At 47.6% G+C, this 25,833-nt stretch overlaps 3 protein-coding genes across 3 annotated transcripts; 1 reads left to right on the plus strand and 2 right to left on the minus strand.

The window, feature by feature from the left end:
• On the minus strand, positions 1-4,404 carry drap1 (DR1-associated protein 1 (negative cofactor 2 alpha)). The gene is made up of 7 exons (XM_036548593.1): positions 4,059-4,404; positions 2,743-2,815; positions 2,226-2,319; positions 1,559-1,681; positions 1,190-1,280; positions 676-767; positions 1-588 (listed from the first exon to the last, which is right to left on the minus strand). Exons 1-7 carry the CDS (start codon positions 4,098-4,100, stop codon positions 411-413), a joined length of 693 nt encoding a protein of 230 aa, XP_036404486.1. The 5' UTR covers positions 4,101-4,404; the 3' UTR covers positions 1-410.
• A 119-nt stretch (positions 4,405-4,523) lies between these two features.
• c16h11orf68 (chromosome 16 C11orf68 homolog) lies at positions 4,524-7,443 on the plus strand. Its single transcript, XM_036548592.1, has 2 exons — positions 4,524-4,598; positions 5,564-7,443. The coding sequence occupies exon 2, from the start codon at positions 5,593-5,595 to the stop codon at positions 6,337-6,339; it is 747 nt and encodes a 248-aa protein (XP_036404485.1). The 5' UTR covers positions 4,524-4,598; positions 5,564-5,592; the 3' UTR covers positions 6,340-7,443.
• Positions 7,444-7,682: 239 nt separating this feature from the next.
• On the minus strand, positions 7,683-24,462 carry LOC118791121 (putative transcription factor p65 homolog). Its single transcript, XM_036548384.1, has 11 exons — positions 24,278-24,462; positions 17,502-17,534; positions 16,731-16,867; positions 16,076-16,221; positions 14,975-15,066; positions 14,341-14,475; positions 13,668-13,772; positions 12,776-12,991; positions 12,340-12,417; positions 11,757-11,843; positions 7,683-10,965 (listed from the first exon to the last, which is right to left on the minus strand). Exons 1-11 carry the CDS (start codon positions 24,282-24,284, stop codon positions 10,112-10,114), a joined length of 1,890 nt encoding a protein of 629 aa, XP_036404277.1. The 5' UTR covers positions 24,285-24,462; the 3' UTR covers positions 7,683-10,111.
• Between the last annotated feature and the right edge of the window lie 1,371 nt (positions 24,463-25,833).

Below are 25,833 nucleotides of genomic sequence, written 5' to 3' on the forward strand. Positions count from 1 at the left end.
AAACTCAGTTCAATTTTTCTCCATGATAAAGAATTAAAAAAGGTTGCACTGTACACTACAGTGGCTTTGTGCCTGTGCAATTACATATGTACATACAATGTAAGTATTATGTACATACATGTGCAATCACATCATATATAAGTATATTTACATAGCACAGACATTGTAGACAAGCATGTAATTACACAGGAGCAAAGCCAATTTAAAGTGTAAAGAAAACTGGGGGGGGTGGAATCAATGGTAAAACACATAATATACAAATTATTACTCATCAGAGGAGGAGACACCTGGCCACACCCCCTTCTTCCCTGGAGCAGCTGGGTTTCCCCACTGACTTCTCCCACGCCCCAATGCCGTCAAATTAAAACAAAGTAAAGTGTAAAAGAGTCGGGGGGCAGGGGGCGGGGCAGCTATGAGTCATAGTCTTCGTCATCATTGTCATCATTGTGAGGCAGGGGGGCGGGCGGGGGTGGCGCAGAGCCCATCAGGGAAGGGTGAGGGGCGAAGGGGCCCACGGGCATGGCCAGGCCCGGCGCGGGTGGAGCTGTGTGGAGGTACTGGTGCTGCAGGTCCGGGCTGATGCCAGAGCTGGAAAAGGAGGGGGGACACAGGTTAGTTCCACCTGGGGGAGTGTCCAGACTCTGACAGCAGACCCAAGCCATCCCCAGATCGCACCTCTGGAACCGGGACGCAGGCTGCAGGTTTGTGCTGGACCGAGACCCATCATCCTCCTCCTCCCCATCCATGTCACTGTCCTCGGAGTCCTCCTACAGGGGGGTCGGGAACACAGGGCTGTGGTCAGGCACGGTCACATTGTCATATGGTCAGGCACGTTCGCACGCTCACACGGTCACACTGTCAGGCACGCTCACACTTTCAGGTACGGTCATACAGTCAGGCCCGGTCACAAGCTCACACAGTCAGGCACGGTCGCACTGTCAGGAACGGTCACACAGTCAGGCACGGTCACACTCTCACACAGTCAGGCACGGTCGCACGGTCACACTGTCAGGAACGGTCACACATTTAGGCACGGTCAGGCATGGTCACACAGTGAGACGGCTGCTCTAACACTGTGCACCCAGGACCCGCACTGCCATCGCGCTGACCCCGCTGACCCCAGCCATCAGCCCTCAGAACCGCCGCGTTCCAACGGCTCTGTGAGACAGCGCCAAGGCCGCGCCCCCACCTCCTGCTCAGACTCCGTCCCCGACTGCTTCTTGTCCTTGCCCTTGGTGCCAGCTCCTCCGTTCTTCCGGCCCGACCCCGGCTTGCGGCCTCTGTGGGAGTGGGAGGAGAGCAGAGATATCCCATCATTCTCTGCAGGAAGATCAGGCAGCATGACACCCCGTTTCCCACCTCCACCCCCCCAAGCCTGCATTTCAAAGAGACTCCCAATCACAGGTCCCAGATTTACTAAAATATCATTAAAAAAACATATATTATACACAAAAAATGGTTACGGCTGATCCAAGATCAGTTCACCAGCATTATGGTACACCTTCCCTCCACACCGTGCTGCGCCCCCACCTGTTCCTTCGCCCCCACGTCCCCTCACCTGCGGGACACTTTCTCCCCTCCCTCGGTGTGGTTGTCCTCAGCTTCCCCTTGCATGTCTGGCACTGCCGCCACCAGGTCCTTCAGGAAGTCAAACTGCTGCTCCAGCTCAATGCACTGCTTTCTGAGGGTGTACAGAGATCCAGGAGCGGGCTTACCGGACGCTCACTCCCACCCCTCTCTCTGCACACCCCAACCCACCTTTCCCTGAACTGATCCTTCCCTTTATCCTCCACTGTAGAGACACAGCCACCAGGGCAATCGCTCTCACAAGAATACTCATCTACACTCCTAAAGAGCAGAGTATGACCAGGTTAACAGGTCTCCATTTCCCACAAAGTGATATTGACTTGTATGATACATGGCACTGACTCACATCTTACCACTTAAACACTCAAATTCAGTTCAATTTCACTTGTATTAAGCTTTTTACAAATGACATTTGTGAAAAAGCAGCTCTACAGAGATCCCAAGCTTAGTCTGTATCAATGCATACATAAACGTATACCCACTTTCAAATCCAACCATCTCTTACAATACAGCGACAAGCACTGTCAGCACTAACACTGTGACTGCCCCAGCCGTCACACTCTGATGCTAACATTCCCAGCACGCACGCACACACACACACACACACACACACAGAGAGAAAGAGCAGAGAGCCTTACAGATGTGATGTCGTCATGGTTTTTGCATTCCGCGATTGTGTGACTTGACAGGCTTTTGTCAGAAGGGACTCCAGGAAAAGCTCAAGAGCCCGTGCTGGTGTTCAGGTCAAGGGTAACCCGCTATTCAGGGCAACTGCTGTTTTCTTATGCATTTTTCAAGCGTAGCGAATACAAGACTGTAATTCATTATGGCGGATATAACTGCATTCACACTGGTGTTCTCATTTACAAACCTGTCCAGTGCCGTGCTAGGTTCAGCACAGTGTATATAAAGTATCTAGGTAAACTTGACTCATGACCTGTTACAATGACCACCTGATGAAAATCTACAAAGTACACTGAACACGTAGCATCAACACTCAGCATAAGGAAGTCAAATGACCAACGCTTCCGCAACAGGTAGCCATATGCCAAATTTAACTCGGCAAATCACAGAACGGGGGTCTTGAGCGTTGCTAAGAAAGCTCACGGTGCGACACACAGATCACATGCTTTCATCGGCTGTGGGAAAGTATACAGATGATGACAGGAACTGGCGCGGCCACTTTCCCTATCTCTTCATCCGTCTGCATGATCTTCTTAATCCTTGCCTGAAATGGAAGAGGCAGAGGAGGGTCAGGTTAGCATTACTGCCTGCCAAAACCAGTTTGAAGATACGGTTCGTTCTGCAAAACATGCCGCAGTTGAACCAGAACTCGTTTGCTATTGAATTTTGTCCAAGTCCTGTCTAGCTGGTCCTACCAATAATATTGCAAAATATTGACGATATACATAATCAGAGGTGAATAAACACATTTTACTACCGTGAACTGCTTAAATATCTGCCGTAGACAGTCGAGCAAGTTAGGCAAGGTTACTTCATACCAACAATAAATACATGATTGACCGTCCGTGGACCTAAACAGATGGGCTGGTTAAATTAACCGCAAACCACAGTAAATTAACCTACGGGTTGTGAACTGATAGGCCGAGATACATTGACAGTTCATTTTTTCTCATGCTTCGTGACTAGTTAGCTAGCTAGCTAACGAAGTTGCACAGCCAGCCGACAGGTCAAATTCAGAAAATATAAATTAAAGCGAGCAAATTTCACACCTAGCATTGCGTACCCACATGGCAAAATTATTACTTAAATTAACCTGGCTAGTTAACAACTATTGCACAGTAAAACGTAGCCGGCAAGTTAGCACCACATGATTAGCTGTTGTACGCATATTTAGCTGGCATCCATCTGTTTGATTTGCATTGTAAATTCGGTTGAGTACACGTCTTATCCGGGCCCCTTGATCAAGGCTGGCTTTGCCTGCCTAAAGAAACGCTTTATAATGGCTGTATAGCAAGCATAATAATGCTATCTAGCTGCCCGATACGGTACAATTTTATGCTTAAACTTTACATCTCGGACATTTCCGTGCTTGTTGTCTCCGTCGGAGCACCCAAATCCTAATTCAATTGCAATGCCTGGATATGTACTGACCCAACAGATAAGCTAAGTTAGCTAACTTAGCAACTCCAGCTATTTAGACTGTAGCCATTTGGCTAACATTAGCGAAGTTGATTTCAGTGTGAAGTCGGTCCCTCTCTGCGCGCATTAAAGTAATAAGACTTTTGTTAGCCGTTACAAAAAAGCGCTAAATAGCGTTCGCTTGGATGCAAAGGTCAATACGTTCAACAGCCGACCACTTCGACATTAACAGGCCCGGCAGACGTCTTGAATCGAGCCCGAGGCTCTGAGATGTACAACATCCTGACTAGGCCTTATCCCCTCCTGGATAATGTTTTCAATGCTCCGAGGCCTGTTTTAATGTGGATTATCTTTTTTTGTTCACTCACCGGAGGAAATCTGGCGTTGTATTTCTTTTTTTTACTCGGCATTTTAATAACTAATTTTTATATTTCTAATGATTCTTATTTTTGTTATTATTTCCCCCTTCTCTTCTGACACGGTCCCAGGTAGCAACGCCTCCTCTCGGGGAGTTTCTGGGACTCCGCGGGATCTCGCTGCACGACAGGTTTGCCCTCTCGCCTATACTACCATTCCGGTGGGGCAGTGCACCACCACAAATACAATTATCCCAGGAACCGAATGGCACTAAAATATCTCAATAACTTTTAATTTCTTCGACATTCGTGGTCCGCTGAGTGTTAGGTAACTGGCGATTTACTTGGTTCCTGTCGGTCAAAGGTTCTTCTTAATTTTGACCAAAAGCAGCTGCGCTTATCTTCGTTGGTTTACGGTAAAGTCACTGCATGTTCCAGCTTCTGAGTTTAAATAAAGTTGATATTTAAAACGGAGACTCCGGGGGATGCTAGCTAATGTTAGCATGGAAGCTAGGTTTTAAATTTAGATAGCAGTGACCCACCGCTACGTATGTAAGTATGCCCTACTACCTGGGCAATTACTGTGTAAAGCAGGCAGAAAGCTGAATAGCATAATTTTGTCACATACAAAATGCTCATTTTTTGCTAACTCATCTAGCGAAATAAATTTGGCCTTTGGTTTAGCTATCTAGCCAGCTGTCTGGCGTACATTGAAAATAATGCAACCATTTGTAGCTGTGCTTTTATTCGCCTGCTATGCATTTAACTCTTAAGTTTATTAGCTACATGTTAGCGCCTGTTTACTTGCTAAACAACAGTAGCTAACGTTAGCTCTGTGAATAGCTAATGAACATGCGTGCTTGCCTGTCAGTCAGCGTACCGAAGCTGATCTTAGCTGAATCATTTCAATCGTTATTTGCCAACATTGTTCTAGAGAAATATCCACCCGCGACCACCATTGTTTTTTCAGATGCTAAGGGAATGTGGAGGGTAGCTAAATTAGCGTATTAGTAGGGAGCGATATGGAATATTGCTTTGGTCTACCAGCGCTGAGGGAAAATGCATTTAATATCATACTCATTGTAACAATACACCTTGCTAATTGTAACCATGGAATCAGGCTAGAACCAGGGTAGTCACTTAAAGCATTGTCAGGCGAAATAAAATAACACTAGCTAAATTCACCTTCTGGGAAAATACTACTACCTCTACATTTACATATACATTTAGTCATTTAGCAGATGCTCATCCATTCGGCTGCCAAATGACTGCCAGTATCTGTGCGTCACGCTGTCCATGCAGTGCTGTTTTTTTTTTTTTTTTTAAATGGTGGGTGAGAAAGGCGCATAATTAACCTTTATTCTTCCTCTGATACCTCGGACTCTGGGTGGGGAACCTGAGTCCTGCTGCATGACCTGGTGGGCAAAGTGTGGAGTCCTTTCCTGCTTGGAAAAACCTCGGCTCTCAAGTATGAAGGCGTTCCTCCTGCTTTTTCCTGAAGTTGTTTCTTTTCACAGTTCGACTAAGGTCACCGCCCATAGACAAGATGGAGGATGAAGCAGGCGTAGAGGGGGAGGTGGAGAACCCGGAGGCCTTCTCGGCAGAGAACTATGCCGCCGAGGCCATGGCGGCCGACATGGACCCCTGGATTGTGTTTGACGCCCGCAAGACTCCCCGGGCAGAGTTTGAGGGCTGGCTGGAGTCCAACCGGCCCTCGCTGGTGAGTCGCTACGGTGATGAGGAGGGGGGCTCAGGCCCCGTGGGGTGGATCGCCGTGGTAGGGCCCGACCACTTCCCCAGCACGGGGGACGTGGCAGGGCTGCAGGAAGGCTGGGAGAGACTGCTGGCTAGCGGCAGGCCTGTCAGCTTCCAGACGGTGAAGGAGCTGGCCCTCAACCACGGCGTGCTGACGGGCAAGTGGCTGATGCACCTGGACACAGGCTTCAAGGTGGACCACGCCTGGGCCAGTGTCGCCCACGCTGTCCTGGACGGCAAGATCTCCCTGGCCAAGGTGAGCCCGCGAGACCCCAAGCCTGACAGCAAGCACGTAATCTGCGCCTACAACCAGAGCTTCACTGAAGAGGACCAGGTGATGAGGCTGGACGCAGTCATCCGGGCCGCCGGGGTCAAGTGCCCGCTGTCCTACAAGCCCGACGTCTACACCTACCTGGGCATCTACCGCAACAACCGCTGGAAGCTCTGCCCCACCATTTACGAGAGCAAGTTTGACCTGGAGTGCGTGCCGCGCCGGTCGCACATTGTCAACAAAGTCACCGGCACCGAGGTGACGTAGGCCCTGCCCGGGCATCGTGGGAAGGGGGTAAGGGGGCAGAGTCCCCCGGACAGGTGCACTCCCCCGGACAGGTGCACTCCGTGAAGCTTACCTGTGCAGACTTGTTTGGTTCCATTTGTGCCATATAAAAAAAAGCTGAGACTGTGTGCTTCCGTTTCTACAAGCTAAATCACTAAATCACTTTGGTACACTAAATCTCGGCTCCAGCTGAACGAGCTGTGGATACACTGATTCTATGATGAAGTCCTGGTGCATCTTATTGTGGCTTCAAATGTGAAAATATTAAGAGTTTAGTTATCCACCCACCTGTGTTCATGGTTGCCTTCAGATGACAAGATTTTGCAAACTGATTCATTTTGAAAATTTTTCATTTTTCAAGTGTCATTTTGTTCACAGGACATTGAACATCACTGTTGATTTAAATTAAATGCTGCTGTTGTCTTAATACCAGCACTAAGTGGAAGAGAAAGAGAGGACTCAGTTTTTACAGATCATACAGCTGAGTTGCAGGTACAAGGAGTGTCATTAGTGTCTAGCCATTCGCTCTGAACGTTTTGGCAAACTGAGTGAGTTTACACTGATTGGAATAACATTCATCACACCAAGCCAGAGATGAACATTTAAGGGCTGTATCCAAGTAATGTTTTCCTTTTTTTCCAGCACTTGGAAAGAGATTTTTGTTTTTATTTTATACTAGGATGAAAGGATGAAAACCTCTTGTACACCTGTCTAATAACATATTTGCCAAATAAAACATTGGAACCCGTCTGTTTAATTTGTTAGATCTCCTGTAGTAAGACAGACATATTTGGCTGAATATACACATCAGCACATTGAATTTAGCTATCTACAGAATTCATTCATGGGATTTTTACACATCAGGCAAAGACATGTTGTCGCCACAAGAATAGCCAGATGAAGTTAGATGGGTTGCCTCCACTCCTGCAGACAACTTTGCGCCAATATATGTGAAAAATGACGGCAGTTTCTGTGCAGCCAGTTTTGCATTCTAATTGCACTCCTCTCGCATTGGTCCAGACGAATAACATGGGATATCTGGACCACTCATAGATCTGTCTAAATAGTGGCCAAGTCACCTGCAAGTCACCCCCCCCCCCCCCAATTTTTAAAAAACACCTCTCATTTATATGAAAAGGGGTGAAACAAAGCTCTTCAACAGGGAACAATCTGCTGTTTCCTCCCCATTCAGCAAGAGTCATGAGAAACTGCTAATAAAGAAAACACCTTTGCAAGGCCTCAGCTTGGCCTCAGACACATCAATTATTGGCGAAATACAAAAGTAAGGGCAAGTCTACACTAAATAATGAACAGTTCAAAGATGATTGGTTTGTGTTTCCATGATATATATAATTAATATATACTTGCATACATAAATTGTACAAAATATCCACATAGATTTGATTGTTTCACACAAAAGGCAGTGCAGACTGATTGTGGCTACAGATACCTAAAGGGGAAAGCAGATGCAGATGCTTTAGCCAACGCTACCGGAGTTTACTGTACAATCCTGAAGCCTTCGATTCTTCAGTAAAAATAAGACGTGTAAACAGCTTACAGTATTTGCAAAGGGGTAAAACTCCACATCATCTTAGATAAGAGCATCTGATTACAAAATAAATAATGTAACGTTCTCATGCCAGTCACTTTGTCCTGAAAAACTGAATAATGTAAAGGCAAAGCTCTATATTCACTTCCTCACACACTGAATTTTCTCAGAGCTTTTATCAGTGTATTTGCTACCATTACTTTTTCGATGTTACTTCACATCACTGGCACCTCTGAACGCAAATAATGTAGTGCTAAAACAGGATTTTAACATTTACTTTGATATTGCCCTAAAATGAATTTATGTATGAGAATTGTGTTTGGCAATACTCCGAACTGTTCTTGAGGGAGAAGTGACACATCTGTCAACAATTAAGGAAACTCAGTATGTCCAGTCTCCACATTGAAGCATAAAAAACAGATTTAACTAGTGCAAATAGTATTTAGTATGCACTGTCTACAGAATTGCTAATGTACAAAAATTGACAATATATGGTTATAAAACCTTCTATCATGCAACTTGTAAAAGCAGTCCTCTTTTTCTGGAGTATATCTGAATTACTCTATAAGATACAGTTTGGCTGGTCTTTTTGAGATGAAATTCCGAAACAGAAATGACATTTTGACACGGCAGAGAAGAGGCACACTACAGAAACAACCGCAAACATACGCATACATACAAACTACAACTCGGAAGCCCGGGGTAAAATACTCCTTACTGTGTACAAAATCGCTTGAACGCCGCACAAGAGGGGATGGGGGTTTTTGCATGTCTTCATTTCCCTTTTGGAAAACAAGCCTGCCCTTTGCGCAGGCAGACTGACATGTCAGAGTCTGTCAGTAAACTGCAGCGGGGCTTCTCAAACCTGGTCCAGGAGGCCTGCAGTACCTGTAGGCCCACGTTCCAGCCAGGCACCACACCAGGGGATCTATCTAACTCAACCACCATTTCTTTATTCTTTATTTCTTTATTGACTTGACACTAGAGAATCAGTGATTTTTTTGTGCTGGATGACCGAGCAGGCCTGCAGCCCCTGCTGCCCCCGGAGCTGGCGTTGAGTAGCCCCGCTAAACCATGGCCACAGTGGCGGTGGCACGGTTGCCATGTAAGGCACTTGGATCCCTCCCGCAAAGGAGATTTCCTCTCCAATCAACCCCCCTGTCTAATCCTTAGCCACCTCATCTGATGAAACATTCCCACCCCGCAGGAGAACAGTCAGATCACCTTCCTGCTGCACCACTAGACATGACTGGAATATACTTACTACCTTATTGCTAAAAAGACCCAGACCCAGACACCATCTGCTGCAAAGTAGCAAATTTTTTCCAACATGATGAGGACACTACTGAGTTAGCTTCCCGTCTCAGGAAGCAGGAAATATACTGAACTCCCACTGTGAAATTAAGCAGGTATTCTGCACCGTCACATGATCCAGGGTGGGCCAAGCCTTTTTGGAAACAGGAGTAGAATTCAGTTGACTTGTGTCTTGTAGTCCTTGGGGAGAGGTCTCTTTCTAAGAGGACTTTACAGAAAATCAAGGGCCAAGTTACATCTTTTTCAGCAGAGGAATATACATGACTATACTAACTAGACAAGTGTTGCTGGAATCCATGTCCACATCCATGTCCACTTTGTGAACTTTGAATTATGCCAACTTTCTGCAGCAAACCGCAAAGCCATAACGTCATAAAATCTTGTGCTGTTTTTAGCCACAATTCAGATGATTGGCCATTTATTTTGTATATAAAAAAATCATGCTTTTCTTCAATCAAAGGCTGCCTCTGTTTCCGTTGTGTAGGTGCAGTGTATATACATGTATGTGGGTTTAATTTCTCTGGAGTTGTCATTCGAGACTCATGAGACAGTCTTACAACAGGCAGCCAAGCACGAGGGAGCCATCTGTGAAGACATGGAGCTCTGCAGCTCAGCGCATCTGAACGTACCCTGATTTCCACCCCCCTTCATAGAGTAATACCTGTCCAACAGGCCCCCACAGAGCACTAGAGGTCCTTACAGAGCCACCCTCATGAGAAAGGAATGATTCTCATCCTGTAGGTCTCATTCGCCAAAAAAACCTTTCATTTGTGTTTCCGTGAGGCCTTCCAGCACTTAAAGAACAACCGTGGAGATCACAGGTGCGGAGGAGGGGGGGTTAGGGTGCAGTCTGGTCCGTGTGGAAGCGGAGGGGGCGGGGGTGGGTGGGAGTTAGGTGGGGTGTCCCGACATGAAGCTGGCGTGGGTGGTGCTGGACAGGATGGACATGAGACGGTCCTCGTCCATGGAGCTGAAGTCTTCCAGGTCGTCCAGGGTGCCGGGGAGGCTGGGGGGCGTGGCCACAGGGGCGTCCATCATGCCCTCGTTCTGCAGCAGGCTCAGGATGCTGTTGGGGTAGTTCATCCAGGTGCTGCCACAGCCGTTGTGGCTGGCGGACGGGTCGGCGGGTTTCTGGGCGGTGCCAGAGGAGGAGGCGGGGAGGGAGCAGGAGGAAGGAAGGGAGCAGGCCGCCACTTCCCCCGCCAGCCCGCCCTGACCCAGCAGGGCCTGGAACTCCTCGGTGTTGATGCTGTCCAGGGTGACGGACGCGTGGCCGTCGGGGAGGCTGGGGAACTCCGGCAGCTCCTCGTCACACAGGGTGGGCTCCGCCCGGAACCGCGCCCCCAGGGCCCCGAAGGAGGAGCCGGGCTCGGAGGGTGCGGTGGCCTCCGGGACGCCCGCTCCGCCTCCTCCGCCTCCGCTCCCGTCGACAGCGCCCGCTCCGCCCCCAACGCCCTTCCCAGACCCGGGGTCCTGGGAGCTGGTGAAGTCAACGTAGTTGTAGTCGTACAGGTCGGTGAGGTTGACGGTGTGGTAGTCCTGGGAGGGGGCGGGGTTGGAGACAGAGAGGCCTGCCACGGGCGAGGCTTTGGGCTGGGACTCCAGGGTGAGGCTGCTGAGGAACTGCCAGGGCTCGGAGGCAGGCGCCGCCTCCGTTTTGGGCTGGCTGGTGAAGAGCTGCCCTGGCTGCTGGCCGAAGAAGGCCTGGGCCTTTACTGGAGCCACAGGGGCCACGGGGTTCACCACTGCAAGGACCAGGCAAACACCTCAGCTCCCACTGCCTGTGGTACCATCACACTCCTAACCTCTGTGCTTTCTCTTACACTGCATTACATCACTGCCATTTAGCAGACACGCTTATCCAGACCAACTTAGGTTACAATTTTTACAGGTTATCCATTTATACAGCTTCAAGCTTTATCTCTAGTCTACCTTCTGCTCTATATATCCTATCTATCCCTGTTTTCTATTAAAAAAGCACTCTACACTAGTTTAGCACTTACCTCTGTATTTTACTGACCTCTTGTAGTACATTTCGATAACTACTCTTAGCATTGTGATGCACTTATTTGGAGGTTGCTCTGGGAAACGGCATTTGCTAAATGACGTGATATAACGTAATGTACAGGTGGAGATTTACTGAGGCAATTCAGCAGCAGTGCCCCAGTGGGGAATCGAACCAGCAACCTTTCTGTTACGAGTCGTGCTCCTTACTACTATGCTACACTGCAACCCTTAGAACATAACAAAGCACCCTGTGTTTAGCTCTGACTCTAAGAACATTCCCTATGATTGTTTATGCTTCTCCATGTCATTCCTGCCAACAGAGTTGAAAGAAAGGCCCTTGTTTTTCATGTTTTGATGAATTAGCCTAGTTTGCTGATAAATGTCCTGATACTGAAAACTGCTGGAGTCCCTCTATGTGCTGGACTGCGACACTGCTGATTCACTGATGCATGATCTGTGGATCTGAGAAGCAGGCCCGAAAGCTCTGACATCTCTCAGCTGTCTGATCAGTCGTAGCTCTGGGTCTTACCAGCCTGCCCGCTAGCGACCGGAGGCTTGGGTGCAGTCACTGTTCTCCTGGCCGTGCTGAAGGGCCTCCTCTCCCCAGAAATGGACCCTGGAATTCACAAACTAACAGTCACGCCACGTCCCTATGTCCCGCTGTCCCACTGTCCCTACTGGACACCAGGGGGCGCACAACAAGTTTAACTCATACAGGGGTCATGCTTCAGCATCATAGGATATTCTATCCTATAGATTTATCATATATCACAGAATGAATATTTATCATAGGATTTTATATTTTATATTCATTTTTAGTATATTCATTTCCTCTTGTAGGTGTAGCTTTTAGATTGAGAACTGTGTGATCCGGATGACTTGGTTAAGATGACTGGCTTTTAAGACAAGGAAGACATTACTACGCTTTACAGCTGATGCAAACAGCCATCTCAAATGTTATCAAAAAAGTAGTCCTTTTGAAAATACAATATCAAAGAGATGAAAACTCTTTCATAAAAGAGTTTGAAAGAAATCACCTGTATCAGCATGATCAAAGTAACCCCCCCCCTGCCCACCCCAGCCACACCCAGGAGGACACCTGAACCACACACCTGTCATGACGCTTCCCAGCTTCAGGTTCTGGAACATTCCCTCCGTGCGTTTCCTCTTCTCTTTCAGCCTGTACTCGTCTGTCCATCGGGAAGAGCAGAGGGAAGATCAGTGCGCCGCCGAGCGACAGAAAAGAACGCCATTCTCACCACAAGGTGAGAGTAATGAGGCAGATTCACGAGGTCGTTTCAAATTGAAGTATTTTTCCTATTAAAAGACGCGTTCTGGTTGATCTGGTTCTTCAGGTTGTTTTTCTTATGGGAGATGGAAAAACTGAATTATGTAATCGGACTCCGATTCCAACACTGTTACTGTTACATAACATTTCCATTGGAATGGAAAAACACTGCCAATGAGACACTGTAAAAACAATGCTGCTCTGTTTGTAGTGTAAGGTGCACACTTCCTTACAATAACAGAGTATGGTACGGTAGTGACCTTGGTCTGCCGGCAGGTACTGGAAGTCCACCGACTCGCTGACCTCGCGGTCCGAGGGCCGGCGCAGCTGCATCTTGACCCGCACGGGTTCCGTCAGGTTTGGGTCGCTGTAGGGGGGCGTGCGGAAGACGATGGCCACCTGCCGGTGAACGTCGGCCTGGGAGAAGGTGCCCTTTCCCTCCCAGGAGTCCAGGTAGAAGCGCACCTCGATGTCCTCTGAGGGTGGGAGACGGGTGGAGGTGGGGTTAGAGAGAGTGCAAAGGCAGGGGGGCAAAGCAAAGAGGGGTGGGGAACCAGGGGGGCAAAGCAAAGAGGGGTTGAAAGGTTGCTGGTTCGATTCCTCACAGGGGAACTGCTGCTGTACCCTCGGGCAAGGTGCCGAACTCACAACTGCCTCAGTAAATATCCAGCTGTATAAATGGGTAACATTGTAAAAACCTGTAATTGATGTAAGTTGCTCTGGATAATGCAGTGTGACTGTAATGACCCAATCACTCCAGTCCTCACACCCATCTGTTGTCACTGGCAGAGGGATGTCACAGGTGTTAACACCCCTCTCTTCCCAGAGGGGCTCTTTAGCTGCCATTCTATAACGTAACCTGTATCTAATTATAGCTCCTCACATTGGGCCAAGGCCCCATTTAAATGGGGCTATGAGATAAGGACATTTGGAAAATGCTTTGCGGGTCTCGGGAGTGAAATTTTTATCTGTCTCTTGCATGACGTCACACCTACACCTGCCCCGACAAACTTTCAGACTGACAGCACAGTAAGTACCCTCAAGTTCCTCAAGGTTTAGCAGATTCACAGAAGCAGGAGAGAAAACACCAGGGTAGAGAGGATTCCTCATGCGCTTCAGCAGAGAGCGGCGGACGGACAGACGGACACTGACCTTTCTGCACTTTGTCGCAGAGCAGAAAGATCTCGTCCCCCCCTCTGCAGCTGCCGGAGTTTCTGTTCACGCGGCAGATCTTCAGTTCTGCAGTGTTGGGAGCCCCTGAGAGAGGAGGAACGCTGGTTGGAGTGAGAAACGAATCCTCGCGGTGCCAGCGCGGGTGTGAGAAACACCGCGATGAACTGCTGCTCGCGGCTGGGGGACGACCGGCAGCGCAACACCAGACACCAGAGCTGGGTGAGGTAAGGCGTGTGTGTGTGTGTATGTGTGTGTGTGTGTGTGTGTGTGTGTGTGTGTGTGCGTGTGTGTGAAAACAAGCATACAGTAAAAGGCATGGAAGTGAGAATCTGCCTGTATGATGTGTTATGCATTTGCTTGTGCACACCGCAGTCCATGTGTAAGCAGGTGGTGGGTGGGGTTAGGTGGGGTGTAAGGATGTGTGGTACATACAAGTCTCTGCCACTTCAGTAAAATACTATGAATGGAATGTGTGCTTACAGTTGCCTGTGGTGTATCTCCACGTGCCTGTGTGCTGTATGTGCCTGTATACGCACGCTGCCCCTGTGCCTGTGTGCTGTATGTGCCTGTATACTCACGCTGCCCCTGTGCCTGTGTCCTGTATGTGCCTGTATACGCACGCTGCCCCTGCGCGTATGTGCTGTAGACTCACGGTTGTCATAGATGGGCTGGGACACCACCGGCTCCAGGGGGCACATCTCCCCGGTGGGCAGGGTGATGGAGGCCTGGAAGCAAAGCCGAACCGCATTCAGGTCGTACTCCTCTGCCCAGATCTCCGCCTCAGAGACTGCGGACACAAACACACACACCAGTGAGTCACTCCCACACACACACACTCACACACACACTCATACACACACACACACACACGCACGCACGCACGCACGCACACACGCACACACGCACGCACGCACGCACGCACACACGTACGCACACACGTACGCACACACACACGCACGCACACACGCACGCACACACGCACACATGCTCTCACACACTCTCACTCTCACACACACACACACACACACACACACACACACACACACACACACACACACACACACACGCACGCACGCGCGCGCACGCAAACACGCAAAAATGCTGGCAACAGCAAAATGTAGTGCAATGATTCAGTCCAGCGTCGGTCCAGTTACTTTTGAAGGCATCAAAGAACTCAAACAACCATGTGAGTGACTAAGTGACTGAGTCAGTGAGTGACTTGAGTGAGTGTCTGTCTGTCTGTCTGTCGGTTCATCCACCTGTCTCTGTCTATGTGACATACTCACTGTTGTAAGGGTTGTTATTTGTCTGCAGCCTGCAGGAAATTGCCTCGGGCACATCCTTCTTCTTCACGCACTGAATGCCCAGATTCTGAAAGCTGAATGCAGAGAGGGGCAAAGGCCACCAGAGGGCGCTTTAACCAACACACAGGAGCCGCAGTGCGTCAGAGCCCGGTCAACCCTGGAGCTGGAGGCCTGCAACCCGGCACGTTTCTCAGCCATCTTGACACCGCTAGCAGTTTCAGAATCGGGGAGGGAACTGGGTCAAGCGTGTTTATTCACATCTTGAACTGATGACTGTCATGCCTTTGAGAAAGTTCTCTGCGGCAATTCAACAGGTCAATACAGGTGCAACATGTAAGTTTGTTTTACGTGATTCACTGGCATGGCTGTAAACTGAATCACAGAGGAGAGTTTTGCAAGAACAAAAGCTTTACAACACAAGCCCCAGTAATGTGCTTTTGTATCTTTAATTTTTCATTCGCATGTTGTCATTCTAAAAGCCTAATTATACTACTAATGGCAGCCCTCCAAGTCCAAGGTTAACCTTTCATCGCACCTTTTCATCATATTCCAGTTGTCAGCATGCACAAAAATCTCAGCAGTGGCGTGGGGAGAGGCGAGGTCAAACACATTCACTGCTGGAGATAATCATTCAGCGGCACCAGCTACTCGGTGCATGTCCTCTTATTTCCTCACGGCACTGAGCTCAGACAGTCTCTGTCACTCCGTTTCCCACCCTCCAGCACACACCGACGTGCGCGCCCCTACCTATGCACGCAGCCCTACCTGTGCACGCGGCCCTACCTGTGCACGCAGCCCTACCTGTGCACGCAGCCCTACCTGTGCACAAACCGACGTGCGCGCCCCTACCTGTGCACGCAGCCCTACCTGTGCACGCGGCCCTACCTGTGCACGCGCCCCTACCTGTGCACGCGGCCCTACCTGTGCACGCGGCCCTACCTGTGCACGCGGCCCTACCTGTGCACGCGCCCCTACCTGTGCACGCGCCCCTACCTGTGCACGCGCCCCTACCTGTGCACGCGGCCCTACCTGTGCACGCGGCCCTACCTGTGCACACGCCCCTACCTGTGCACACGCCCCTACCTGTGCACACGCCGCTCCTGCAGGTCCGCTTCGTAGTAGCCGTGCTTGCAGTCCTTGCCAACCAGCTCATGGGGGTGTGGCTTGTAGGGCGGAGTCTTGGTCACCAGGGAGATGCGCACACGGAGCGGCCCATTGTAATTGTGCACCTGTTAGGGAGGAGGGAGTGACAAAATGGCTCAACCAGTATTAATGCCACACTGCTGCTGAAGATAAAAGCAGATAGTCAGAGTAGAAAAGAGTACAGATTCAAACTGAACTCAGTGCCCTTTGTCCTAAGTAACAAATTTAAACACGTTTGCCTGTGTTAGGCTCTTTCTCTGTAAATTCACTGACACCTCATTCGTCATGTTGTAAATGGAATGGAAAAAGGTATGCATGCAAAGACTATGCACAGAGAGTGTGGAGGGCACTGGGAGAACTACTGGCCTCACTGTATACAGTACAGACAAAGATAGGAGTATTATTGGCCTCACTGTATATAGTACAGACAATGATAGGAGTATTATTGGCCTCACTGTATGCAGTACAGAGTGTAAAGACAGTATTGCTGGCTTCACTGTATGAAATGCAGAGTGTGTTCACAGTGTAAAATGCGTACTGCAGAGAGCGTGCATGCTCTACGCCCCGTGAAAGCGGGGCGTGTCGGCACCCTCACCTTGATGGCGGGGTGCGTCTTGGTGGTGTCGTTGCTCTTCTCCCCCGGGATGCTGCCAGCAGACCGGCCCTCGCACTTGTACCTGAAGCGCATGCCCCTCTGTTTGGGCTGCTCGATGATCTCCAGGTAGGGGTTCACTGCGGAGACATTCGAACCCGCGTCACCTTCGCCCACCCCCGACACAAGCACCACCAGCTGTTCCTGACCAATCACAGCCAGACATTGCGTCTGGCTGGAGGGAACAAGCATGCCTCACCTGGGCCTCCAGTTTCACACTTTCTTTGCATCTCTTTTTATAAGCCTATTTACCCTTTAAAACTGGCTGTATGTATGTATTATTGATATTATTCACATTACATTCATTTAGCAGATACTCTTATCCAGAGCTTTACATACTCTTACATAAACTTTTAATTAAATGTGTATTCGAAATACAGTCTAAAATTTATTTCAAAGTCCAGTTACAAATACTAAACAATAGAAATTCTGTAGGGCTAGTAAACTACCACTTTCAGAGAAGAAAGCTTCATAGTATTCAAATTTAAGAGACCATTTCAAATACAAAAACAGTGCTCTAACAGTGACCTGTAATAAGAGAACATACCCTTTGCCCAATCAGTTTTCAAACAGGACAATTCTAAAGACTTTATCAAAGCGTATCCTCTTACTTTCCTCCATCAGTGAAAAGAAAAAAAAATGACAAAGGACAGCTCTTCCTGTCTGTGTTTGTCAGTGTACAGCACCCTGCAGAAAGCTGGGAGTTCTCCTTACCCTGGTTCATGGTCTCCACCCAGTTGAATAACCCTGCCAAAACAGACAGTAAAGGCAACATTTTAATAATGAGGCAACACATGAAATGTATCAAACAGTCTAAATGAACTTGCTAGCAGAGTTTCACTGGTGAATCAGGTAAGAAATGCTGGGTAATTAATTACTATACTGTAGTTAATTACTGTAATTAATATACTAGGCACCTACATTTACCCGCATCATACCCACAATAATGAGTAATACACAATGGATATGCAACAATTTCAATTCAGATCGAAAAAATGGGAGAATCAAACCTCAGTGTCAAAACAGACACAAACTTCAGATGAATGTGACTTAAATTTCACATTAAAACATCCTTGTGTATTTTGTGTGCCCTCTTTTGCTTTTAATGCGAAGAGTATGGGATTTAAAGATAATTTCCACCCACACATTTCCAGGTGGATTTATATGTGGCCATGCTATGCTATCTGTGCACAATGCCGTTTCCTGCTGGGACATCCACCAGAGACAGGAGCGGTCTCACTGAGGTCAGTTGCATCCAGCAGGATTTGCGGCCATTTGCGGGTTGGGCCGATGGGACGATGCCATGATATTATAATGTAGAAAAATATATTTATTACTTATTTGCGGGGATTTCCCCAGGGACCAACTTGAGCCATAGAACTGATGAATATGTATTTCAAGAAGTGTCAGCCAGAGAGCGCAAAAATGAAGGATGGGTTTATTCTAATTATTATATTAGCTCCTTGCGCCTGATTTAAAGGAAAAACTGCTTATTTAATCACACTATACTGCCCAGTGAAATCATGTTTTAATTTCTATCTGGTTTGCACCTACCTAAGTAAATCGGGGCGAGTCTTTATTTGTATCGCAAAACTGAGGATTGAAACTTTCCTACAGAGCAAACTCTCCCGTTCTCTGCTCCCCCCCCATGTCACCGCAATGTTTCACTGTAGACATCGTCATATGCCAATTCGGTAGATGTCACCCAACCCTGACGGCCACCTTTCCCACTTTACTGTGATGGACGGTCACGAGGTCAAGTGTGACACCAATCCAAACGCTGGCCTGAAGTGGAAGGGCAGCAGGAACGCGGCCGGACTGGGGCAAGCGTGCCAAGAGGAATTCCTGTTTCGCAACCCCAGTTCCGCCAACCTCGTGTCTGGAACTCGATGTACGAGGACAGTGAGTGAGACAATGGCGGCCACTCGCGCTGAGAACCACCACCCCCCCTCCCCACACACACACACACACACACACACACACACACACACACACACACACACACACACCCCGCTACAGGCACAGAAACACAGGCTCTGACCCACATCCTACTGCCGCTGTAATAAAACACTGCCGTCACGCTCAATTACCGGGACACGGCCCTGTTTACCAGGCTGCAGCACATAGGGAAGCACTGTCAGGGGAAAGCAACTCAGAGCGTCAAATTACCACCTTTTTTTAAAAAAATCCTCCACAGCTCAGACGTGCCTTCAAAACCAACCTGCGCAGAGCGGCCTCACGTTACCAGGTGTCCCAGTTACACCAGTTAGCCCCGCAACTCTCAAAAAACAGATCCACAGATGCGATCTCCACAGAGGCCACTTGCTGTGTGATTCGATCGCAGTTTTTCCCTGTAAAGGTGATTCTGTTCCTTTCAGTTTTGAAATTGTTCCTTTCTCCTCCTTTTTCAATGGCTGTTGGAACATGCTTAACTGGCGCCACAGTCTCCAGACAGGAAACTTAAATCCCAGAACCACCCTGCTTGCCCAGCTATGACTGACACCAACGCGGTTAAACGCGCGCAGATCTGTGACAAATCCTCACAAAAGGGGCCGATCAGTTCCTGGAAACATATCAGAAATGGCTTATCTGGAACAGGCAGGGGAGGGTCAGCCTTGCTTTCCAGCCAGGGGTACAGCCCACGAACACACCCGCTCACAGCTATACTCTGCACTGAGGAGAGTGTCCACGAATGATATAAGAACTACTCCATTTTTTCATTGAAAACGGCAAACATTTAAATGGTCGTAACTTAAAATGCATTATTTAATATAGTGCATTTAGGATCTCTGTGTTTGTGAAGACCACTGCCTCACTTACAGTGGTGAAACAAAGTGGATTTATCATAAATATTATCAGTCATTTACCACTGGCTGTTAACCACTGATTTTGAAATGCAAAGCTGATCACGTCTAGCGATTGATTTAGGAGTGATAAGCCATGAATGTTATTTTTAGAGGAACAGGTTGCTTTTCATTGAGGAAATGTGCTGCGGAATGGGAAACATTCGACAGCCAAAACTTTACTGGGAACTCGGCAGCAGGGAATTTGAGGAAAAATAGCAGGGCACTGCACCCTTGTCACCTGGTTTAGGCAAACACCTGTCTGTGCTTACTTTTCTCGGATAAGCACAGGGTTGCCAGATATGTGCAAAGTCCTCTGAGGGACCCGTGTCACGGCTGGCAAGCGAGGCCAGCAGGGACAGAGAGAGGAGTCAAGGAATACGAGGACATAAAATGGTGGGAGGGGGAACTCGCTGTCACCCGAGCCAGCCCCCAAGGGCCTCTGGCTGAGGTTTGCAAATCGAGGAGGAAGTGACCGCAGAAACACTGGGAAGATTCTGAGCGAGGACTACTCAGGGACAGCCTGATTTCCCCCACCCCCTCACGCCCCCCCCCACCCCCGCACAAAATCCCCCGTCCCCACACAAACCCACTGCTCACTGATCAGTGCTCCTCGGCACGTCCCGGGTAGCAGCAGTGTGTTTGTTTCAGTCACCAGCTAAGACACAGAGAACAGGGCGGGGCTCTGGACTGTGGCCACTGTCTAGCTCTCAGGGGTCTGGTCCAGATTAGATCAACTTCCCTGCAGTACAGAGTGTCAGTCCCACAAGGCCCCGGCCACCACAACCATGCTCAGCTCCAAAATCCTGTATCTCCCACAACCATCTCATGATACCCATTCAAAGTACCAAGAGCCAAGAACGGAAGGATACATGTACTGAAATGCACTCCCAATTGTTTTTTAAGCAATAGATTGCAACACATTAAAAATTAACTGAGGAACAGCAAGTTCTAGGGAAATATTAAATGTCTTGCTCGAGAGAATGAGGAGAGAAAAAAGAAAACAGAGACTAAAGCGAATGTCTTCATACTGCCTGCGACTCCTCTGCTGACCTTTTTTGCCTTCTGGTGCCTCTAGTGGTAAAACATAGTTACTACAACAGCTGCTGACTTTGTCAGTGACAGGTGGTGAGTGACACTACCATTCTCCGGCTTGCTTCTGCCACTCACGCCCAGTGTGACCACATTGAGCGCAGTGACCACACTGCATTTCCTATAACAGACTGCAATTCCTGCAGGCCCTGCAGCCAGCGTCCTTGCTGACAGGGTGGTTTGTGTGCCTGCACTTAACAAAAAAGGTCTTTCTCTGTGTTTTGACAGAGTGTGGTTTTCATTTCTGACATTCTCTGAGATTAGTTAGCAAGATAACCTCCAAAGATAAGTCACTTTCAGCGGACACGCATTCAGCTCTGTAGACCGCTGCAAGCCCACGACCAGTCGCTAAAATCGTGCACCCTTTGGTTGAGCACATCCAATCAAAAAGCGGGTTGAACAAAAAAAAAGACCAGTAAAAAAGCAGACTGTTCAAGCTCAATGTAGTTACTACTGTATAAATGGGACACATTACTCAAAGTAAAGACACAGCCACTCTTTTTTAAACCTTACACTGCTAACACACCAGAGGCATACAGGACCCGGGTACTACAGATTCACTCAAATTGACCCCCACAAAGTTCAGCAGTCCCATAACTTGCAGTTGAGACTTCAAGGTTGAGTTCCTGCAGCCTGATAAAAGGCAGTCGAGCAGAGCATGCTGGTGATATCCAATCAGAAACAGTAATACAATGCTGGTCCTGATGACCTCACTACACAAAAATGCGCCTGTTACTTGGAGGCTGTAGCAGCCTTGCCTCTGACCTCACCCACACCTTTTACAGTGCTTTAGCCTCGGGCCGTTTCCACGCAAATATCTAGCCCTGCCCACGCTGGCACACACAATTGGATGGGTTCACCTGGGTCAGCTCTCCAGTGCATCTCTGCACAGATTCACCGACCTGTATAATACCTGGATCAGATTGGTCACTCATGATTACAAGACCAGTGGATCTGCAGAAAAGCGATGCAAACCCACCCTTAACAGCCATGACTACTGTCTGTGTGTGATAATGACAGTGAGGTTTTGATGATGACGACAATGATAACAAAGTTTTATATTGATGCAGAATCAAGTTCAGAGAGAATGTAAGCTGTAATTCTACCATCTACTGAAATGCTTCAAACTACATGGCATATATTATGGTAACGGCTCAATAAACCTTTCAGGCTTCTTTGGGACATTACATTACATTACTCTCATTTAGCAGACGCTATTATCCAGAGCAACCTACATAGGTTACAGTTTTTTCTACAATGTTACCCATTTGCACAGACAGATATTTACTGAAGCAATTCTGGGCTAGGTACCTTGCCCAAGGGTACAGATGCAGTGCCCCAGCCGGGATTCTTTCGGTTAAAAGCCCTGCTCCTTATTTCTATGCAACACTGCCCCCCTCCCCCCCTCCCCCAAGACAAGTCACATGAGTGATATGGCTCAATCTCTTCAATACAGCGCACCTGAGAGCCTGTCAGTGAATACAGTTTTCAGTGTCACACAAGGTTTTAGCATGATGATAACAGTAACTGACCGCATTTTAAAAGCGCTTCTCATGGGTGTAAATGTGCCTCACGGCGATGGGGAGAGACTCACCACCTCAACCACCATCGCTGTATCACACCCACCTGGGTGATGCATGGCAGCGTTTTTGCACCAGAACTCTCACCACACATCACCTGGGGTGCAGACCAAACGATTTCTTCAGCCAATTAACCCGAGTACAACAAGATGGACAGTCTGAGACTCGGAACTGGGTGGAGGCAGAAGGGAGCCCTGTGCTCTTGGGATTCAACAGGATCTTTAATGACTGCAGTGAGTCATCTCCTCATCTACTCATCTTAGCATCCAGAAGACAGCATACAGTGTCCTACAGCACAGTGTCCCTTGCTATCACTGCACAGGCCATTGACTTTCCCAAAGGAAGACTGCCCCCTACTGGCCTGCCAATATCGCAGGATGATGTGAGCATTGGTATTGCACTCAAAGTGAAACTGAGTTTCCGGTTCAGAACGCATCTGGCACCACTAGGGGGCAAGAGGGGGCTTTGCCCCCTCAGTTGTGTTTTCTGCCCCACCCCCCTGTAGAAAAATAGCATAAACCACAAAAATACTGGCCGAGATACAAGTGTCATAGAGCCGACAGTAATGAAACACAATCGTTCATAAATTCTACTATTTTGCGTCTTGCAGACCTACGTTCCGAGTGCTCCAATTCCCTAAATTGCGCCAGGACACTAAGGTTTAATACTGGCTTCACCACTGCTGTGAAATAAATGTATTATTTGATTCTGAAACAGTAGTCTTTTGTTGTTATTTAGCCTTTCAGAAGCTAGTCAAAACGCCATTATATTGACACCCGCAGGATGAAAAAATGCAGAAGTAGGCACAGCAGGATGATAACCTACTGTTTTACTATATAAAAAGATTTGCCCCCTCGCCATTTTTAACTGCCCCCTCAGTCACTTCATCCTGGCGCCGGGGCTGGTTCAGAACCAGGCTTGCGTGGAAACTGTTTGTTTGTGCATAGGCTACGGTAAGAGTTCACTGCACCGAAAAGCCCACGATCACAACAATCTACGGGAAATAAAAGTGGACCAGTAAGATGCTGACCACCCTTAAGCACTATCCATGAAGAGGAAACGTGACAAAACACGAGCCTATTAACGCGTAACAAAAGGCCAAGTCTGATATATTTATCCTTGCATTGCGTTTTAAACCCAACATATCACACAGACGACTGACATGCCACTGTCAGGTTGACACTTGGGTAGGTGCACTATTTTAAAATTGTCTGTCGTGTATGAGGGGGGAGGGGGGGGGGGGGGGGTCATGCAATAGTTTTTCCACCAGAATCTGGGCAAAGACAACTAGCGCAGTTTCTGCAGCGACGGTTACTGGCAGACCAAAAAAGTGAAACTGTGACAATAAAAATGTCGCAACAGTCTGAATGAGCCATGCACTGACTACACTGCCCTGACGTCAGCCATTGAACAATGAAGAAAAAAAAACATTTCAAACACTGGATAATTGCAATAAATTATCCACATTCTATGTGCAGGAAAAAACCTGTTGGGTAGCTACCTAACTAATCGTCATATTCATCAGAGCATTTTGTTTGCACTGTAATATCTCGTTATAGCTCTCAATAGAACAAACAGGCCCGGCTGAATGTAGTGTAACTTCACAGAACCATGACTTAGCAATGTCAAATGGGGGAAGAATCACCAAGTTCATACCTTGAACCAGCGCCAATTATGTATGACATCAGGAACAAATGATGTGCGCAACAGTAGCCCCCAAACTAGCTAACTTTACAAGCTAGCCAACTACTCAAGCAAGGAGAGTGACAAGACTGTGAAATAGTAGTTTCGATCTGATACAAATCGAGGAGTGTGCTCTCCGTTAATTTGCTGCCGACTCCCTCTGGTGCAATCGACCCATGGAAACGAGGGGGATTTCCCTGAGACGAAAACAACTATCCGAGAATAAAATATAATCATTTAGCTAGATTGTGCGAGGTAGCTAGCCAGCAAGCTAGCTAGGTGGATAACTCACCATCCATTTTCCTGTTCCAACTTCGACCTTAAGTTTGAATTGAGCCTCTGTTTGTGCTTTGTCTAAATGAATCGCCAGACTTTCGTTCTCGGTTATTTTCAGCAGGGCTTGTTTTTGTGTGTTTCTCCAGCTTGAAGAAGTTTGCACTCTCGCTCGACCCTTCCCCTCCCCTCTTCTTTCGTGCGCAGCCCTCACGGCTGCGCCGTTTCGCCCCGTCCTCAAAGTGCGGAAATACCCATATGACGTAATTTAAAGGAACAGAAAAACGCGTGGGCCGGATCAACAACAGCGGCATCACATCCAGATTCGTGGCCCGATCACAACAGAAGGTCGAGTAGGCCATAGAGTTCATATCCCAGTTACATTACATTATTATCATTTAGCAGACGCTGTTATACAGAGTGGCGTACATACAGTAGACTACAACATTTATACAGCTGGATATTCACTGAGGCAAGTGTGGGTTAAGTACCTTGCCCAAGGGTACAGCAGCAGTGCCCTACTGGGAAGCTGAATCAGCAACCATTCAGTTAGGAGCCCTATTCCTTACCACTGTTCTACACTGTTGTAAAGTCCTGTTCATAAGTAATCAATGCTTTTAATTTCATTTGTCTATCATTAATCCAGGGAGACCATCAGAATAAAACAACAACTAAAATACCCGAACATAAAAATGCAATTACATCTAACGGCATGAATAGACCTTTAAACCCATCTAGATGCATCGTTTTGGCTATAGTCTAAAGTGCATCTAGCCTGGTCTTGAACACACACGAGTTGTCTCTGTTTCCTCTACATGCCCCGGTAACAATTCCATTGATTTATAACTTTAATAGAGAGGGCTACTTCTAGTGTCGGTGTAAAATATACCTTTCATTAATTTCTCTTGTTCCGCTGAAAGAACGGCACTTGGAATAGATTCTGCAATCAACTTTATTAACATCTGTAAAAATTTATAAAGTCTCAATCAAATGTCACCCATGTATCCATTTGGCAACACTGGTAATATTACATATAGGCTTACTCAACACTCAGATTGTGCATTGTGCATAGTGTTTATGAAAAATATGTAGTTATATCTCTGTTCACCTATGTGAACTTTCTCTGAATTTAATTGAGAACACATGTCAATGTAAAACTTGGCCTTAGCTACTGACGCTAACCTTCTACTAACTCCAGTTTTGCTAGCAACATTACTTCCGAATAACACAAAGGCAGTATCCTTGATGATATCATACAGATACGACACATATACAAACATTTCATTTTGGTTTTTGAGTTTTTGTCCATTGACCTTCAATAATTGTATTGTCTTTATATGCATGCCAACATTATTTGGTAATCTTTCAGCACTTAACTGATGATAGTCTAAACTACTGAATGATTCTTGCATCCTACCTTCAATGCATTGTTTTGTATTTTTTCCAAAGGAAACATTTATCATTCTAATCATATGACTTCACTTTTGTTAGCTAGTATATGGAGGAGGCCAATCAGGAAACAGCAATTTTCAGACATCAAAGCAAGATATTGTACCCCGCTTGGAAACTGTCACC

The sequence above is a fragment of the Megalops cyprinoides genome, chromosome 16 (assembly GCF_013368585.1).
Source record: "Megalops cyprinoides isolate fMegCyp1 chromosome 16, fMegCyp1.pri, whole genome shotgun sequence".
NCBI lineage: Eukaryota > Metazoa > Chordata > Actinopteri > Elopiformes > Megalopidae > Megalops > Megalops cyprinoides.